General features: G+C 38.4%; 1 protein-coding gene across 1 annotated transcript in view; it reads left to right on the top strand.

Moving 5' to 3' along the window:
* MYO9A (myosin IXA) overlaps positions 1-19,058 on the top strand; it is a 129,505-nt gene that overhangs the window by 39,536 nt on the left and 70,911 nt on the right. The window contains exons 4-9 of the mRNA XM_063142429.1: positions 3,066-3,128; positions 4,109-4,208; positions 5,364-5,420; positions 8,409-8,506; positions 9,297-9,423; positions 18,557-18,646. Of these exons, the coding sequence (XP_062998499.1) occupies positions 3,066-3,128; positions 4,109-4,208; positions 5,364-5,420; positions 8,409-8,506; positions 9,297-9,423; positions 18,557-18,646 (535 nt within the window). The remainder of the gene's footprint in view (positions 1-3,065; positions 3,129-4,108; positions 4,209-5,363; positions 5,421-8,408; positions 8,507-9,296; positions 9,424-18,556; positions 18,647-19,058) is intronic.

Genomic DNA, 19,058 nt, shown 5'->3' with positions numbered 1-19,058 from the left:
TCCCTTGTTTGGTTTCTTTAAAAGTTTTTTTTCTGCTTTTCACGGTCAACAGCAATTGTTACTTGGGGCTTCCTACCTCCCTGCCCAGTAAGCAGTTACACTATCAGTTTTCATAATGTATGCTATTCTTTGTTACATTCCTTATCATGTGGCTGGGTAGGGAGAATTTTTAAAGGCAGGCAGGATGTAAATATCCTGTTTTATTTATTTTATTTATTTTATTTTATTTATTTATTTTATTTATTACATTTTTATACCGCCCAATAGCCGAAGCTCTCTGGGCGGTTCACAAAAATTAAAATCATCATAAAACAACCAACAAGTTAAAAATACAAATACAAAATACAATATAAAAAGCACAACCAGGATAAAACCACGCAGCAAAATTGATATAAGGTTAAAATACAGAGTTAAAACAGTATAATTTAAATTTAAGTTAAAATTAAGTGTTAAAATACTGAGTGAATAAAAAGGTCTTCAGCTGGTCTTCATCCTGTTTTCTTTGTTGATGAGCACACCCTGTGTTTGGGAGCGTTGTGTGCACCACTGTTCTGCTGTCACATCCAGGACCATCAATTAGGAACCGTTAAGGCCCCAGCTGTATCAGTGGAGAAAGCATTAAGATGTGAAGATGACTTCAATGATTCTTATCTGAGCTACCATGATTAGCTGTAGTACCGTAATTTAGACTCCCAAGGAAGTGTGGTGCATCAGACCTTTGTTTGGTATAGAATGTATTTAATGGCTATTGCTACAGTGTTTCAGGCTTGTTAGAAATTTACTGCTTGAAGGAGTCTTTGTGTGTTCAAGAAACTTAGCCTTTTGCAGTGCCTTCCCCAAAAGAGGCAGCCAAGCATGCTTTCCATTTCCTTTTTATTTTATTTATTTATTTATTACATTTATATACCGCCCCACAGCCGAAGCTCTCTGGGCGGTCCATTAATCACATTAAATGGGCACAAATATCCTCATGTATATTTCTTGTCGGATGATGAAATTATTGCTCATGAGCAATTGGCACCAAGCAAAGCCAAGGGGGTGGGTGGGGAATCCTAATACATGTTGTCATCTAAGATCAGTAATCACCCATTAAGCCGCAGCATACATGCAGAATGGAATGGGCTTCTTGCAATTTATGCCTTGCTGTCCATTATCTTCTGAATATGGGAATTCAAACTCATAAAAAATCTGGGGTTACAGACTGGAAAATTAATTTATACAATTAAGACAAGTAGCCTGGTTTACACATCATAATAACGCAGAATTTTTAAAATTCTGATATATCATGAATGAGGCAACATGCTGGTATATGCTGCCTGATCTCTCCCGCTGCTAGTGGGAGCAGCTAAACAAACTATGAACCTTGAAAAAATTCTGAGTTATCGTGATGTGTGCATCAGGCCATTTTCTCCAGTGTTACTGCACTGGCATTTCTTTAAGCACAGACAGCATCACTGTTCTGTGTAGAGACCATAAATGCTCATGAAAGGTTCACTTTGTGTAAGATTAATCCAATATTCCATCTCTGAGAAGGCATGGCTGTCTGAAATCCTGAACAGGAGCACTTCACACTGCTCCATTTTGTTGTAGATTCAACTTGTGTTACTTAAATGCTATAAAAACTGTAACAGTAAAAAGTCATATGAGCCTTCAGTGCCCAGATAAACCTGTGATAATGTGAAGTGCTCCTGTTGTCAGTATTGTCAGAAAGGACTATGCACTTCTACCCAACCAAAATATGAGGGTAAGCCTGTTCAGCAGAATCTTATCTCACAGGGTCAGGAAGATCTTGAATTATACATCAAAAAAACCTTTCGTTGCACTCTGATATTTTCTCCCCATTCTGGGTGGAGCAGAGAAGGGAGCATGTAAACCTGAGGCCTCATCCCAGGTAGAATTCTGGGAGTCAAATAACAACTGAGCAGGCCTATGTCAAAAATTCCTGTCATTATCTGAAACTGCAATACAACCTTTCCCAAACTGGTACCATCCAGATGTGTTGGACTGCAGGTGCCATCATTCCCAGCAAGCAAAGTGGCTGCTCAGGAATTCTGGGAGTTGTAGTCCAAAACATCAGAAGGTGCAAGTTTGGGAAAGGTTGGTGTAGTAGGTATTGTACTCAAAGGTGATCAGTTCTGCCAACTTATTTTCATATCCCTTTCCTGCTCATCTCTCTTTCTGAGCACAAAGTGGCAACAAAAAGATTAAGGGGTTGTGATTTCCTTTCTTTCAAAGAAAGGTTACAGGCTTTGGGCTGCCTTCATTTAAAAAAAATGGCAAAAGGAGAGATATAAGAGATTAAAAAATCTAGACAATTTAATAAACTTCTAGAATTCATTACCACAGGACAGGTCTCTCTCTTCTTTATTGCAGGGGTGAGGAATTTGTGGTCCTCCAGATGTTATTGGACAACAGCTCCCATCAGTTTCTGCCAACATGTTTGCCATTTATACTTGTTTTATTTATTTATTTATTTATTTATTTATTTTTATTTATTTATTTATTACATTTCTATACCGCCCAATAGCCGAAGCTCTTTACTTGTTTTACTTGTTTTATACTTTGAATGGTTTTAGTTTTTGTGAACCACCCAGGGAGCTTCGGCTGTTGGGCAGTATAAAAATGCAAATAATAATAATAATAATGATGATGATGATGTAGTCCAACAACATCTGGAAGGCCATAGGTTAGCCACTCCTGGTTGCTTTTGATAAAAGAGAATAGATGGGGTGCTACAGGTTAACTGCTGCTGGAAGACTTGTGGATGTTTAACTTAGAAAGCTTGGTTGTAATGAGAAAATAAACCGAATTCTCTTTTTTTATTGTATGGAGGCATGTCTGTCTCAGGCATTTATATCAAACTAATCTTAAGAAAATATCAAAGTAGTTTTGTCTAAAAATGTGGAGGAATGATCCAGCCCTCTCTTTATCATGCCTTCGCATACACAGAGTTCCCTCATCTCTTGCAAAGTTGAGACTCATGATATTTTAAAAAATAGAAAGTAAAAATAAAACTGTTCTTCCTATTCAATACTGTGCTAAGCAAATATTCTCTTGTCCTCTAGAGCTTATGTTGAAAAATATCTATTGGAAAAGTCCAGGCTAGTCTATCAAGAACATAATGAGAGGTGAGCAATAAATGAAGTATTACATATGAAGTAATTGGGAAAATAAAGAAGGGCAAACCAAAATAATTATTAAACCACTAAAGTATAATTATACTAGTTTATAAATTATGTATGCATACGTTTTGTGTTTTGAAAAAAGGATGAGGTTAGCTAACTATCTGTCATGATTAAGAATGACAGAGATTCATGCCCAGGGTTTGAGAGCCAATTCATATAGCAGTATTTCTGCCTGTGGGTTATTGTTATGCTAAATAACCCTGGGTTATTGTTAGGTTAAAACTCTAGGTTGTTTCTCCCTCAACAACCCAGGAACAGGGCATCCTAAGTTGTTTTGTGATCTGAAAAGAAAGCAGAAGTGGCAAGCACATGGAAGGCAGTGCACTTGTTTGCTCCGCCATAGCCACAACGACTATGGGTCATATTGTATACCTCTTGTATGACTGCCTTGAAGGCAGAAAGATAAATGGCAACCTAGGGACACAGAGGCCAATGTTTCTGTCTTTGACATGGCACATCTCATTATGGGCTATTTAACCCATGATGAGCTATGGTGCCTGCAGGCGCCACTTTGCATATCCAAATCCCACTTGGGGATTGTCACGTCATGCGAACTGAGACATGTGTTATGCAAGGGTTAAACAACCTTTGCACAACCAAAGGTCTGTTCTAGGGTTATGTGAGGATTGTTTAACCCTCGCATAACCCATACTTGCCAGGTTTGTACAACACGACAATCCCTGAGTGGGGGTTGCATATGCAAACTGGCAGCCATGCCACAACTATCCTGTTATACAACTGGCCCACTGTGGACTGTCGTGTCACACAAACTGGCCCACTGCGTTTTGATTGATCACAACTATTCTAGTCCTTCTTTGTCATCCAATTTTATTCATACTTGCAGTGATTCTGTAACTTACTTACAATTTTTGTGTGTTTTGATGCTGCCATTGACTTTAAACAATATTTTTATTTGTCACCAGGAACTACCATGTATTTTATTACCTTCTGGCAGGAGCAAGTGAAGAAGAGAAATCAGCTTTTCATCTTAAACAACCTGATGAATATCATTATCTTAATCAGGTAGAAATATACAAGCAGCTTTGTAGTGGGTGTATATGCTTGTTCCTAGATGGTGTATTTTAAAACCCAGTTCTATTGTCACCTTCTCATGGATTTCATGACTCAATAAATTTATTGGTGCAGATAATACAACTAAGAAAGAGGCAGTATTTTCAGAACACTTTTTCTTGCCATGACCGGGCTACAGGAAAGAAATGTATGTTTTAGCTTACAGTTTTTCAAAAGAACACACAATTTTCCAACCAAATTAAATACGAGCTAATATCAGTCTCTTAGAAAATCCTATTTACACTAATATTTTCATTCAAGGTTAGACAGATCTTGCACGGTTTTGTAATTCTTCGGTCTAATAGCATGATACATTTTTTACTTTAACAAATAAGGCTAACTAAAGTCTGTTGATGTGCAAATAACTGACATCTATTTTGGAGGTATTGCATCTCATACTAATACTCCATAGCATTTATATAATTTGTTCTCTTGAGGATTCAAGAGTATCCCCCTGTATATTTTGATATATTTTCGAGAATCATTAAATGTTGCAGATGGTTCCCAATATTGCAAATATTTCGTAATATAGAAATCAGTCTTAGCAAAGCTGGTGCTTTTGAGGGACTGCAGACAGTGTTCAGCTTGAACCTGGATTTACTTGCCTGTCCTCCAACACTAGTTCAGCTGTCAGACTAGAAGAAAATTGATCTACCTTTCATGATTGTGGGTAATAAATGAATTGTTTGAGGCGGTTCATGCTTACGTGCTGCAGAAATGCAAAAGAATTGTACACTGTCTGTCCTGAAACTGGTATTTAATGGTATTTTGCCTTTTGCAATTTATGCTGAGATTTATTGTTAGACCCAAACTTTTTCAGCATAACTACTGATTGGCAGCCCCACTAGGTAGGTTTCTAAGTTTAATTTTAAGGTAGGTAGGCTTCTCTTGTAACACGAAGTAGCATGATGGAGGCATTCTCATATCAAATTTCATAATGTAAAGAGAAATGAAGCCTAGCCATCACTTTCTAAAATGAGAATTCTTGCTGCCTAATGTCTTTTTTAAAATGCTTACAGAAATGAAGGCAATCATTAAAGAAAAAAGTGGGAAGAGATGGTTGTATGGGTTTTGGAATGCTACTTACTCAATCTGCCTTGCTTTCAGATGGCAAAGAAACCCCCTAAACAGAGCTGGGATGACTGTTACTATGACTCTGAGCCGGTCAGTACAAGTACATCCATCCATTCTGGGTTGCTGGTGACAGGCATTTCCCTCATTCTGGCTTTGCTCCAAAATGCAGGGCAAATATGAAGCCAGATCTATTTGATTAAGAGCCACACACATGTTTTGTATTCTCATAAGAATGGCTTCGTTAATTCATCTGTGGTGGCATACCTTTTTATTTTTGTGTAGTAGGCTTTCATTTGATAGGTTATGTTAAGAGTTGTTGTGTGGCATTATTATAGATATTGCACACCCTAAAAAGCATAAAAGATACAATGAAATATTTATATTATATGACATGGCATTTCTGCTTGTGAAACATTGCATTCAACCCTGTTTTTGAGAATATAGGCAAAGAAACGCCCAGAGTACGAATTCAAGGGAATATTTGATACAGCATATTCTGTACAAAGGGCATGGAAGCGGTGATTAACAATCCATTTAGCATTCATGTAGTGCTACTGGTTTTCATGAATTGTACCGTTATAATCAGGGAGATTTCCCTTGGATTATTTCGGGGGTTGGGGAATTATATTTGAATTCAGAGAATGTATCAGAGATTCAATAATAGTTGCCAACTAAAAGGAAATGGTTTACCACCATGTTTATTTGAAATAGCCCAAAGAAAGAAAGTGGTGCCTTTTTCATCTTGTCTGAAGCCATATGGTTAGATTGAAACTGTGGTGTGTGTTTTCTGTTGTAGTGTTCATACCATTCCATTTTATCTTATTACAGAAAGCATGTTCCTCCTAATTGCATGTTAACAATTCTAACTTAAATTTACTACCTTCCACATAATACAATCCAGACAAAGTTGTTCCGCAAGAATGTTATATTTGATTGCAAATAAAGTGTTCTCAAATGATATTTAAGCCAGATATTTAATAAGTTTTACTTAATTTCTATTGTGACCATCATTGCTTCATTTTTAAAAAATTGCAAGTACCAAATGTTTCAATACTATAGCAAAAAAACAAAACCTTGAACATTCATTTTCAATCAACCTATTTGGATCTGTGGAATTAACTTGGATTTATTGCAGGGAATCATAGATGATAAAATAATCTTTCTCTTAGCTTGGTTGGTGCAATCATGAATGTAGCAGAGTGATGTAGGAAACGTGTAGATGGAACCTTATATGAGGGAAGTGGGGGTGGGGTTCAGTCTTGCAAACTGGATTGAAGTTTTAGGACGCTTGAAGATTAAGTTGGCTACACTTGAGATGTCATTTATGTTAGCTCTGTGCTAGTAAATGCGGTTCTTATTGCTGCTCCATTCCTCACTGATAAGCTGTTCCGTTAAGGGCCTCTTCAGTGCCAGTTTCTGCACCTCTACTGTCTTTTCACATATAGCTCCCTTCTTACCTCTCTCCCTGTCTGTTCCCCAATCAATTTGGGTTAGGACTTGTCTACAAAACCTCAGTGTATGTTTCTGTGTTTTGTTACATTTTTATACAGCTTCCTTCTTGCTCCTGAAAACTGCAGCCCCCTTTTCATCTGTTCCGAAACCATCAGCTCTGACCTGTGTTCTTGTTGTGTAGAAAGTATCTCATATACTTTTGACCTTTTGCCTGCTGTGCTCCTGCAGACTGAGCAAGAAGCTCAAAAACATCTTTGCAGAACTGTTAAGATTGGTGCTCTTAATGGCCCTATGCTGTACCTGGAAAATAGTATTAAGGAATTAAAGGACCATAGTCTGCATCAATGTGTTTCTCTAGCAATCTCTATACACCAGGACTAGTGATTGCTACTATGAGAGCAGAGAAGCTTATTTTGGCTTGTGTGGTGGGAAGTTGTTTTTTTAAACATGCTTTTTTTGTCAATATTATGATGAACAAGCTAGTGTTTTCCCTAGCACGCTTTTAATGAGATCATAAAAATCAACTCTTGTTCTGCTATCAGAACAGAATATTTTGGTTGTCTTGGTGAGCAGAGGGCAAATCTGTAGGAAAAATCTTCAAGCAATTTTCTATAACTCCAAAATCAATTTCTTTATCCTCGGGAAAAATCCATTGGTGCAGATGGCGCATAATGTGGGCCTTTTAAAAACCTTCCTCCAGTATTTTTTTTCAGTATATATCTGTTGTTGGGGTCCAACAGACCCCTTTAAAGTCCTGACTGGAAATATAGATTATTATTTTTTAAATGAATCTAGTGTTACTAACAATGACTCTAGTTTTACTAACAAATAAAATACAGATTTTATTGGTATCTCATTTCAAGAATGTAGTGCAACAAAAACAGTTTGAATACATTGGACGTCACAATGTTAAAAGAAAGCAAAAGGAAAAAATGCCTGGGTGAAACACTGGGCTCAAATAATGGAAGAGGTCCAATGTACCCTAATGCTCCAAGTATCATCACCACCAAAGGCAGCATCTGATTGGTTTGGATCGCTGCTACTCAAAGTGTAAGGTTTTTTTTAAAAAAAAAAAAAATTAATGGAGCAGCACAGGCCCTCCAGACTTGTTTGGCTGGCTGCCACAGGGCTTCCTTTTGTCAGCATGGCCAGCCAGAATAGGAGAAGGATGTGGAATGCAAGAGGAGGAGGAGGCACCACCGGTGCTGGGTTAAAAACAATGGAGGGAAGGTTGGTTAGTGGTGGGAGCAGCTTGCCAATGACCCACTGGAGGTTGGCAGTGGCCCCTGTAGAGGGGAAACCTAGTTGTTGTTTTTTCTTTCTTTAGACCTGCTAATGCTTGATCTCTTTGCAAAGCACTCATCCTGCATCTGTTTCTTATATCAAGCTTTAGCTTGAGCTATCCTAGGTACAATCCTTAACTTGGCAATTCTTTTAATAGGTCTTTATACCTACATTTGCTGTTCCTGTCGCTTTTCACTGTGAAGTATGGATTGAAGATTGCAATACAAGCCCTGCTAGCATAAATCTGCGCATAGTGCTGAATTTGTACTATTATGTATCGGTCCCCCTACCTGCTGGTGTGCCTCTCTTCTAATAATTGCTCCTTGTATTTCACCTTTATAGGACTGCTTCTCTGTTGAAGGGGAAGACTTGAAGCATGACTTTGAGCGTTTGCAACTAGCTATGGAGATGGTGGGCTTTCTTCCGAAGACTCGTAAACAGTAAGTTGATGTTTCTTGTTAACAAGGCATTATTGTGTTGTGAATTGGTCTTCTGAAGGTTTCAGCATGTGCATTTGGTTGTAGCTCACCATGCCCTACTTCAGCAGATACTTTAAAAAGAAGTTGCGGTCATGACACTTCACAAGAGTGTTCAGTAGCAAAACACAATGAAGAAGTCAATCATTGCTTTTGCTGTACCAAAAATGGAAGTGTGGATTTGCTCCAACTAGACTGTAAATGAATGACTAAATAAAAGCCAAAGCAATAATTCCATGCTTTGTAGACTGCTCTGATTCTCTGGGATTGAGTGGGTTAAAAAATCAAGCACAACACAAATAGTTTTTCAACAATTCACAGAAAAATACTCTGTCAATAGACATCATATAGGTATAATTAGGTGCTTACTCAGTGGTTAATTGTAATTTTCCCTAAAATATTCAGAGTAGTTAAATATATTTTTAAATATATCTAGCCCTTTATAAGCTCTTTATAAGTAGTAATCATAACATCATAACTAACACATCCTAGGAAAATAGGAGAAGCTGAAGCATTGCATTATTAGACATAGTATTCATGTGTCTTTAATATATATCATGCCTAATAGCTGATATAAAATTTATATGCAACTTAGGAAACACTTCTATACATCAAAGTATTAATTTGAATGTGCTACAAAAATGTTGCTCTTATTAATGTGTAATAAAATATTGGTGAGCTCAATTTAATTTCTTGCATTTTTGGTTCTTAAGAGAAAGAAAACAATGAGAAATGTATTATTTTATGGCCATAGGATTTTTTCCCTTTTGTCGGCAATACTCCACTTGGGTAACATCTGTTACAAAAAGAAAACCTACCGAGATGATTCCATAGATATCTGCAACCCAGAAATCCTGCCTATCGTCTCGGAGCTTCTGGAGGTGAGTCACGGCATTTGGACATAATTTGTCCAGTTCCTTTTTCTTTCTGCATGCACCTTTTTGGAAAACATAATGATTTACAGCTATAGTTGGATACTTTAATGATCAGTTTTGGTAATCTGTCGGTTTCTTGAGTAGTTCTCTACAGTAGCGGTGGTTTTGTTCTGAGCACCAGATAGAATTCAGAACAGTGATATGTTAGGATCCCTGAATATACCGCAAACCTCTTGAATCCCTCCTGGTCAGTACAGAAGGTACCATAGACGTCACTAACAGGAATGCTGATGTTTAACAAATATAGTTATCTGTCCCCACATATCAGCAGATGGCTGTGCTCAAGTCAAGTCTATTTGTCAGATCAGGGAAGAAACTTTCCCCATTTCCCATTCCACCTCATAATTCTTCCTCAAGGCTGGTTCAAGAGCATCTGACTGTACCGTAATAACACTGAGCATTTGTATAGCGCTTTGTTTAGCAAATATTTGTAAAGTGTTTCAGATGCAATGTAAGCCAGTATATTGCAGATCGGGAGACTGTGGCTGAGAGACGGTGGCTTGCATGATTCAAGTCTTCCTGCCCAAGGGTCTCTCTCTACTTCCCTTGCTCGGCTTCGTCCATTTTCTTCTGCTGCCCCTTATGCCTGGAACGCTCTTCCAGAACATTTGCGAACTACAAGTTCAACCACAGCTTTTAAAGCTCAGCTAAAAACTTTTCTTTTTCCTAAAGCTTTTAAAACTTGATTTTGTTCTGACTTTATACTGTTAGTTTACCCTACCCAGTGCCTGTTTACCCTACCCTGTGCCTGTTTGCATTCTCTTCCCCTCCTTATTGTTTTATTATGATTTTATTAGAATGTAAGCCTATGCGGCAGGGTCTTGCTATTTACTCTTTTACTCTGTACAGCACCATGTACATTGATGGTGCTATATAAATAATAATAATAATAATAAATAATAATAATGTTTCACACCCACTATTCTATACACTTTCTCCAGCTGCTGCAGGGTAGTGTTTATAGAGCTTGGTCTCATGGCCAGTTACAAAGATGAAAGATAATTTCCTCAACTTTCACAACCAAGAAAGAAATGCTAATTTAAAGAATGTTGGTTTCAAAACTTTATCATGGTAAGCCTCTATGTGTTGACAGAAGAAATCTATTGCATTTACTACATTTGCTTTTAAGGCTTGGGCCCAGAGGATAGCAGAATATAAAAATATCCCAGAATTGGTCGGAGGTCAAATTAGAGGCCAGGAGCTAGCAGTAATCACAGCATGGACACAAAGCCCAATGCATCACATGTGAGGTTAAAACAGGGATTTGACTGGAGAACCAGGCAGGCATGTAAAAGAAATGCATGGGAAATTTGCAGCATTAGTATTGTCACATGAAAATACATTGGGAGCAAAAGCAGCCTTGGGTGCCATTTTTGGTAGAAAGGCAGGGTACAAAATAAATCAAATAAAATTTGATTCCATGTGTTTTTACAGATACTGTGTAAATTCTTGAATCATTTATTCAAGAGAATGGCTAGTGTATTGTTTTTCTGGAAAAGCAATAGAAATCTGCATTTTCTTATGGAAATCTGGATGTCTAATTCTATTGTTATGCCATAAAGTCCTAGTTCTATTCTTATGTCACCATATTCTTACTCCTACGCTTGCTTGATTATGGTTGAACTTTTTGCAGGAGAAGCAAGTCTCTGAGTAAAAGCTGTCTAGTTTGGAAATTGCTATTCCTGGAACAGGAACATGTTACAGAATGCTGGCAGACCAAATGCTTGATATCTACCTCAGTTCTATTTCATTGCTGGATATTAGAGGGTTTGTTTTAAGAAAGATAGGCTAATTAATTTCAGATGCAAGTATTTGGCAGACGTCAACTTGAAAATTTACTTAAAAAGTGCCACTCACAGCAGAATATTTTTATGTGAGGAGCATGAAATTATTTTAATCAATTTTTCCCCAATAAGTTGATTTCAGAAGCTAGGTTAATAAATGCTTGCTGTCTTTCCAAAGCCAGAAAACTTATAAAAAAATCAATTCCCATTTCTACTTATCCCAGTTTCCAAATAGTAAATCTACATGTCTTAACGTCTTTCTCTGGGAAGCACCTAGAGAAAGGTCCGCTGTTGATGACCTCACAGGCAGGTTGATGAGGGAACAGAAATCCTTTCAGGTAGTTTTTGCACATGGCGCATAGACTAGTAATAGTCCTCTCCTTCAGGCTCTCAGAGCACATGGGTTACAGATGGTATTGCTTGTCTTAGTTTGTACCAAGCAGTTATTGGAACCTGGCTTCCAGCATGATGATCTTTGAAACAAGGGCAGAAGAGAGATCTATTCTCAGCTTCCAAGTTAAGATTGATTTTTTTCTTTGCTGCATTTCATCTGAAACAGATTTGTCAGTTCTGGAGAAGTAATCTTCAGGCTGTCTTGGCTTCCGACCAATCTTTTGTATGAGTCTGGCTGCCTGATCTCTGCCCTTCTGTCTGTGAGTTGTTTGACATTTATAGGTACGTAGGAGGTGCCTGTCTTCTTTTACTGGTCTTTAAAGACCAACTGTCCTTAGCATTTCATTGCTAGCTTAGCTTATATGTGGCAAATAGCTCATATCTATATCTGTACCTGCATCCTAAAACAAATAGGTTACTTTATTTTTTAAGCAAAATGTAGCAGTGTGAATTGATTTTAAATCAAACCCAAGGGAGAGAAGGCTGATTTAAGTCATTGATTTCAGTCAACTTTTCCATTTGAAGTTCACTCTCCCATGGCATTTAAAATCTGAGGCCCTGCTTTGTTTGCATCTTTTCTTCGAGGCGCAGTTGGTGGGAGCATGAGCGAGCATCTTTTTAGCCACACCACCTAGACTAGGTGACAGCCTGCTCAGGGAGATTTTGGCCCTGTTTCCTCATCTTCAGACATGCTGGGAAGTTTTCTTTATTTTGCCAGACCATATGTGCTGAATTTCCCCCCTTGCTGTATTTAAGTTTAGTTTCAATGATTTTGAGCACTTTGATTTTTACCGTATTGGTTGTGTTATTTGGGGTCCTTGGTAGGCACAAAAGGCAGGGTTTAATTTTTTTAAAATAAATATTCTGAGCAACAATGCATAATAACAAGTTGCTGTAACAAAGCATATTGGTTTGCAACTAGGTATGACTCTGTATAACGTAGGTCTGTAATTCAGAACCTTTGCTCATGCAACCATATGTCTTTTGTGCTGCAGAATTTGTCTGCTTAGACTCCAGAGATGGGCTTTTGCATGGAACTCTCTCTACCCATTATTAAGCAAGATCAGTTACTTGAAGGCTAAGGCTGCAACCCTACACACATTTACTTGGAATAAAGTCCAATTGAACAAAGTTAGATTTTCTTCTGTGTAATCATGCCTAAGATTGGGTTGTAGAGCTCAGGTACTTGGAGTACGTGAAATAGGAATGACAAAACCACCTATATGGGGATCAGTGAGTGGTGTTGGCTTGATATGAGATGGCTTCTTCTGAATCCTTGTGCCTCTGATTGACTAGTTCTTGGTTCTTGTAGAAAGCCCACAATAATAAATGCCTGATGTGTCATTTATAACGCTTAACCTTGGAGGTCAGACAGTTTTTCAGCAATGGTATTCTGTCTTAGAAAAGCACTCCTTAATTAAGTGTGTATTAGATTGTCATTATTCAGTGTTAAGAGATTTTATAGGTTCTAACATGTCTGTATTTAGACTTCCTTTCAACCAGGTTATTTTTTAAAAAAGATGCTTATCATTGGGATTTTAGAAAATAGAAAATGATCATTTAAATCTATTTACCCTGAAATAATGCTTTATTTATATTTTGAGTGCCATTTTTACCTTTCAAGAACTTTGCAAGACTTTTATATTTGGTCTGACGCTTGTGGTTAAGCTTACATCAGCTCACTTTAGTTAAAGTTTCAAATGTAGTAAGAACTTATTTGTCCTTTATTTAGACTTGACGCTTTAACTCAAAAAAATTTAAATAAACCATTGGGCTTTTGACCACGTTCTTCTTCCTGTGGTGAAGTACTTGACACAATGTTCAGTAAATTAAGTAGCTGATTGCACCACTGCTGTAACATCAGTGATGTGGCTGGTTACTGATAGACTTTTGTCATGCAAGAATTATGGCTGCTGGTAAGAACATAAGAACAGCCCTGCTGGATCAAACCAAGGGTCCATCTAGTCCAGCACTCTGTTCACACAATGGCCAACCAGCTGTTGACCAGGGACCCATAAGCAGAACACAGTGCAACAGCATCCTCCCACCCATGTTCCCTAGTGTATATAGGCTTCCTGCCTCTGATCCTGGAGATATCATATAGCCAACAGGACTAGTCGCTATTGATAGCCTTCTCCTCCAGGAATTTATCCAACCCGCTTTTAAAGCCATCCAAATTGGTGGCCACCAAAGAACTTGTCAATCCCACCCTCATCTCTCAGGAAGTGCAGAAGTGGTGGATGAAACTTTGAAAAGTACTGAAAGTATGAAATCCATGGGAATTCTCATAGATCCCTAGAGACAGCACACACAGGGATGATGGGTTTGGTGCATGGATGTTTTTCCCCTGCCCCCACAGCTGCAAATTTTGCTGTGGCAGTAGCAAAAAGCACAGCAATTTTTCAAGGAAACAAGATATGCAGGAGTCATAAGCAGAACCATACTCTCGGGAGACTTCTAGGAGTGCAATTCTTCTTGCAGACAACGCGTGTGCTCCCTGCATGCCTTGTTTCCTTGCAAAATCTCTGTTCTTTGCTGCTGCAGCTGCAGACTCAGCAGCAATTCCTGGGGGCATTGAGTGCAGCCCTGGCGACCAGGAAAGTAGCCCTCTGGCCTCTGGAGGCAGCCCTTCTTTGTGTTCTTTGCCTGAATATGGCTTTTATCTCTGCCTGCATGATCATTTCCCACATAGGAGAGAGCTATATGGGTGCATTTAAAGTGTGTGTTCCACAACTTGCAATCTGAAGTGATCCAGTCTGTTCCTCCACCCATTCTGCTGCACGTGTAGTCCAGGCCTGATATTAGTGTTGATGGCAATTACATACTTAAATCTCATTCTTCATTGTCTGTTACATTTAGCAAACAACCATGGACAGATCAATCGGTGGTTCTTCCCTAAATAGGTGGGGAGTGAAGAATGGTGATATACAGCTTCTCTCTACATACCACTCTGTGCATTGTGAGCCTTTCATATACTGTGAGGAAACCCAGCACATGAATACTTCGGATAAGTGCTGAGAGCCATTATTTGAGCTGGCAAAGGTTTAAAGCACTTTAACTTGGAAAGCTGAGAATGCAAAGGGTACATCTGTCAAATTGTCATTTAAAAATAACCAAATCTTACCCAGCAAAGAAACCATCTTAACAAGCACTGCCAGGCTGCATTAGTTTATTCCTTACAGTATCAAATGTTGGCAATCATACACCACTTATACAGGCCTGAGTTTTCATCCGCATGTCATCGCTTTGGGTCTTTTTCCCCTTTTGCTTTTTTGTATGTTCTAGAGCAATTTTATGTAAGCAACTGGAATGTTATTTTCTGGTAAAATATTTTGCACGTTTGATAGGCAAGAGTATGTTGCAGAGAAAGATCTGAAAATATTAGTGCTGAGAGTGTTTATTTTTCGGACTGTTTGGAGAGCTGTCTTGGTGCGTGCAAGTTGCAAGATGTTTTGGAGCTGGTTCAAGTAGGAATGGAGGCTAAAAGAAAGAGGGCAAGCATGGGAAAAATTCCAGTGCCCACTGTAGCTCCCCATGCAGTGTGGTATAGTGCAGTTGTCATGCAGCCTAATTAGGAACGGCTAGCTGCCAAACCTAGGTGAGTGTAATGCTTGAGGCCACCCTGCTATAGCCTCAGCATTACCACTTGCTGGACATCTCCCTCCTCCCCCCCCCCCCCCATTCTTGCATGTGCTTATGCAATTTCCAGGCTCGATTGGAACAACTCTCCAGGCAAAGTTAGGGACATTGGGAGCTGCCATATACCAGGTCAGACTATTTAACCATCTAGCTTTCTGTATTGTGGTGCACACCATGTAGGGCGATCTCCCCATTGAGGTCAGATGGGTCCCTAGCGTGGAGTGTTTCCTCCAACAACCAAAGAGACTCATTTGTTTGCCCAGGGATTTCCTGCCTCTAGGATTGCCCGCTGCGCTTGGTTATTTTAATGGCATTATAATGAGATTTTATTGCTTTATGACAGATTTATTGGTTTTTTTTTATGGTATTTTATCATCTTTTTATCTTCAGGATTAAAAATATATATACTGTTATATATTGTTTTATGTTGTATTGTTTTATTGATTGTTTTATCTTGTTTAAATTGTTTTTAACTTTCTATACCATCTAGAGTACTTTGTATATAAGCAGGATATACATTTAATAAATGGCAACAGCAGCATTATAGACATTTTCTGAAATAAATAAAAATGGCGTAGTATTGACTTCTCTGTCAGTTGCTCTGCAGAGTCTGAGACAGAGGCCTTTTCCTATTACCTGTTAGTAGATTTTCTCTTAATTGGAGATGCCAGTGAAGAAAACCATAGGCATTCTCCCTACAAAGCATATGCTCTACTACCAAGATATGATCCTACTTGGCTTATGGCTTATCATGCATGAAATGGCTTGGATTTTTTTATATATATATATCTCGCATGCACAATAGGATTGAGTAGAGTTGTTAAGAATATTTTCCCCAAAGGGAAATTCATATATATACTGGACCTAGTTGTGCAGGCTACAACCATTCTTGCTGTGAAATGTGCAATCATTTAAAGTACAGTGTGTTCATACTTGCTTTTTTGTAAGGGAATCCGAGGTCAAAGGTTCAAGAAATCTTCTAGTTTGAGCCAGTTTTTGTTTTGAAGTTGGAACGAACTTGGGATCATGAGAGGGAGGCCAACTATTCTTTGAGACGATATTTTTTCATTTTATTTTACTAGCCTGAAAGTGTTATGAAGGCAAGGTTTATAAATGGTGTCTTTTACAGATACTGTGTTAGAGGAATGTGAACTTGTGTCCAAGTGGAATGAAATGCTTTCAATGAATCATAACACACAAAGGGTTTTAACCTCACCAAATATACAACCCCACTCAACATTTTCTACCACATACCTTTAATGTGCGTTCCTTTGTATTTTAATGGCTTATTATACTGGGGGATACCTCTGTGTATTGAGGCACCCCTATCCCTTGTTTGTGGCACTGTCATTTTCTTTGCTTTCCTCAGGTTGGCTCTTGGTTTCCCTTGCATCAAGAGGTCTGGAATTAATAACTACACACAGATTTGCATAGGTCACTTCATAATTACTTGAGCGCCTTTGTGTGGAAAGCATGCCTCTTTTTCTTCCCTCTCTGGACTCATTTGAGACAAGTCACAACTACATTTATGGAGGTTATTACCTTATTTGATAGGGAAGTAATGGGCCATGTCAGGATACTAGAGAACATGCAAATCACAATAGAAGCAGAATGGCCTTGCATGGGAACTTTCTTTCTTTTATTCTTATCCCTCCTTTCTGCCGAAAAAAGGCTCTCAGGATGGCCATGTGCTTATAGGCAGAATAACATGCGGGTCAAAGGTATTGGGTCTCCTGACCTATAATCCAGTGCTTTCATGGCTACTTTAGATGCTACTGCTCACCAAAAAGCTAAATCAGACCAGAGTTCTATTTAGCCCAACATTGTTTCCAACACTGACCAGCTTGCAAGCAGGCATGAAGTTGGTGGCAATCCCCTGTTTGTCTCCATCATCTTTTAAGCAGAAATATGCTGTTTCTGTACATGCAGGTTCCATTTAGATCTAAAACCATTAGCCAGAATACCTGTCTTCCCTGATTTTATCCATGCCTTTTTAAAAGCTACCTGTTAAAGGCAGTTGCCACATCTTGTGGTAATAAAGTCTGTAGTTACTTAGGTGTTGTGTGATATACTTTCTCCTGTCTGCTCAGAGCCTATTGCAAAACTATTTTTGTGGGAGAATCTGTTACTTGGGGTGCTGGAGTGAACTTGCGCAGGGTGAACTTAAATTTGGAACACTGGCAAAATCCAAGTTTAGCTGTCGACACATTGGGTGTCCTTTGGCATCCTGGTTTTAGTTTCAGTCCCTGATGTATGTGTTTTACGGATGAGCAAGACAGTACAGCACTTCACTTACTGAACTCTTTGTAAATGGATAATGATCTCTGTTGTGCCCTGCCTCTACAATGCCCTCCCCAATGAAGCTTGACTGGTGCCGATGCTGCTGCCATTTCAGCACTAGGTTAAAACTTACTTGTCTGGTCAGGGATTTTAAAGGATGATGCTGGTTAGGGTTTAGTTTCCTGTCCATTTTATGCTTCTTCTGCTCAGGTTTTACTGTAACATTTTGAATTATGGTGTATTTGCAGGAAACTTTGATTCTTAAATCTTTTTGTATTTATTGCCCTGGTATCTTAAGCTGAAAAGCAGGTTAAATACTTTGAATAAATGAATAAATAAATAAATAAAAATACATTAAGCTTTCTCATAGAAAGTTCCCATCGTTATATTTCAGAGGGGAAGGTTTTCTCTTGTGAGCAGCTTTCTGGGCCTCTGAGCAAGGGTAATATGGTAATATGCAGCAAAGAGATGACATGGAGGACTTCTCATGGTCAGCTTGCTCGTCTGCACACTCATTGCTACTAGATAGTGCTGGCTTCCAATGCTTGCTTTCCTGAGACATGGCACACTGTACATGAAAAAGTCTTTTTAAGTTCAAAACACTTTTCAGACAACCTGAAGCTTTAGTGTCTGCCTCAATACAGGTCAGTAGCGTGTACTGCCTTTTGCTATAAAGTGAAACTGTTTGTGAGTCCAGGTAATGAAATATTTGGTAATGTAAGAGATTTATGGACTTTTACATAATATTAACAATGTCCCTGAATGTCACTCAGCCTTCAAATGCTAATATAAAGGAGAATAATATAGAAAACTTAGTGTAACTAATACCTGGCTTGTTTGTGTTTTAATTAAACACAAATGATCAATTTTATATTTTGAATAACATTAGTACTTTAACGCATAGTCTTACTCTACACTACGACTTAACCTTTATGTTTCTAGAACTGTGATTAATGGTGGATTTTTTTTTCTTTTTTTGTTAGGTCAAAGAAGAAATGTTGTTTGAGGCACTGGTTACAAGGAAGACAGTTACTGTCGGGGAAAAGCTTGTGTTACCATACAAACTGGCAGAGGTTTGTGTAGCAAATTCCTTAAAGTTGGGAAATTACAAGTAGCCAACTAGGATAAAATGTATTGTTCATGTTCCTAGAAAATTCGGGGTGGGGGCTTTGCAGATGGGAAGTATCATTGTTTCACTGACTATAACTTATAAATGGGTAAGTAAAGACAGCACCAGATTGAAGGCTACTTCTGAGGCTTTACATCTTACGTATGAGACTTCCATGAATGAATTCTGTCCTCAAATCCTACTGGGAGTGAAAACAAACATGGGATTTATCTATAGACTTCATGTTGGCAATGGTGTGTGTTTTGATTGCTGTTACCATTGTTCAGCTTTTTGACTCTATACTACTGCAAGTTCTAAATGTACTTTAATGTCCTCTTTGCTCATCTTTAGTTTGTTTACCATAGTTTTTCTCCTTC

The sequence above is a fragment of the Elgaria multicarinata genome, chromosome 16, assembly GCF_023053635.1.
Source record: "Elgaria multicarinata webbii isolate HBS135686 ecotype San Diego chromosome 16, rElgMul1.1.pri, whole genome shotgun sequence".
Lineage (NCBI taxonomy): Eukaryota > Metazoa > Chordata > Lepidosauria > Squamata > Anguidae > Elgaria > Elgaria multicarinata.
The sequence above is the reverse complement of the archived record's forward strand: the minus strand, read 5'-3'. Positions and strand labels throughout refer to the sequence as shown.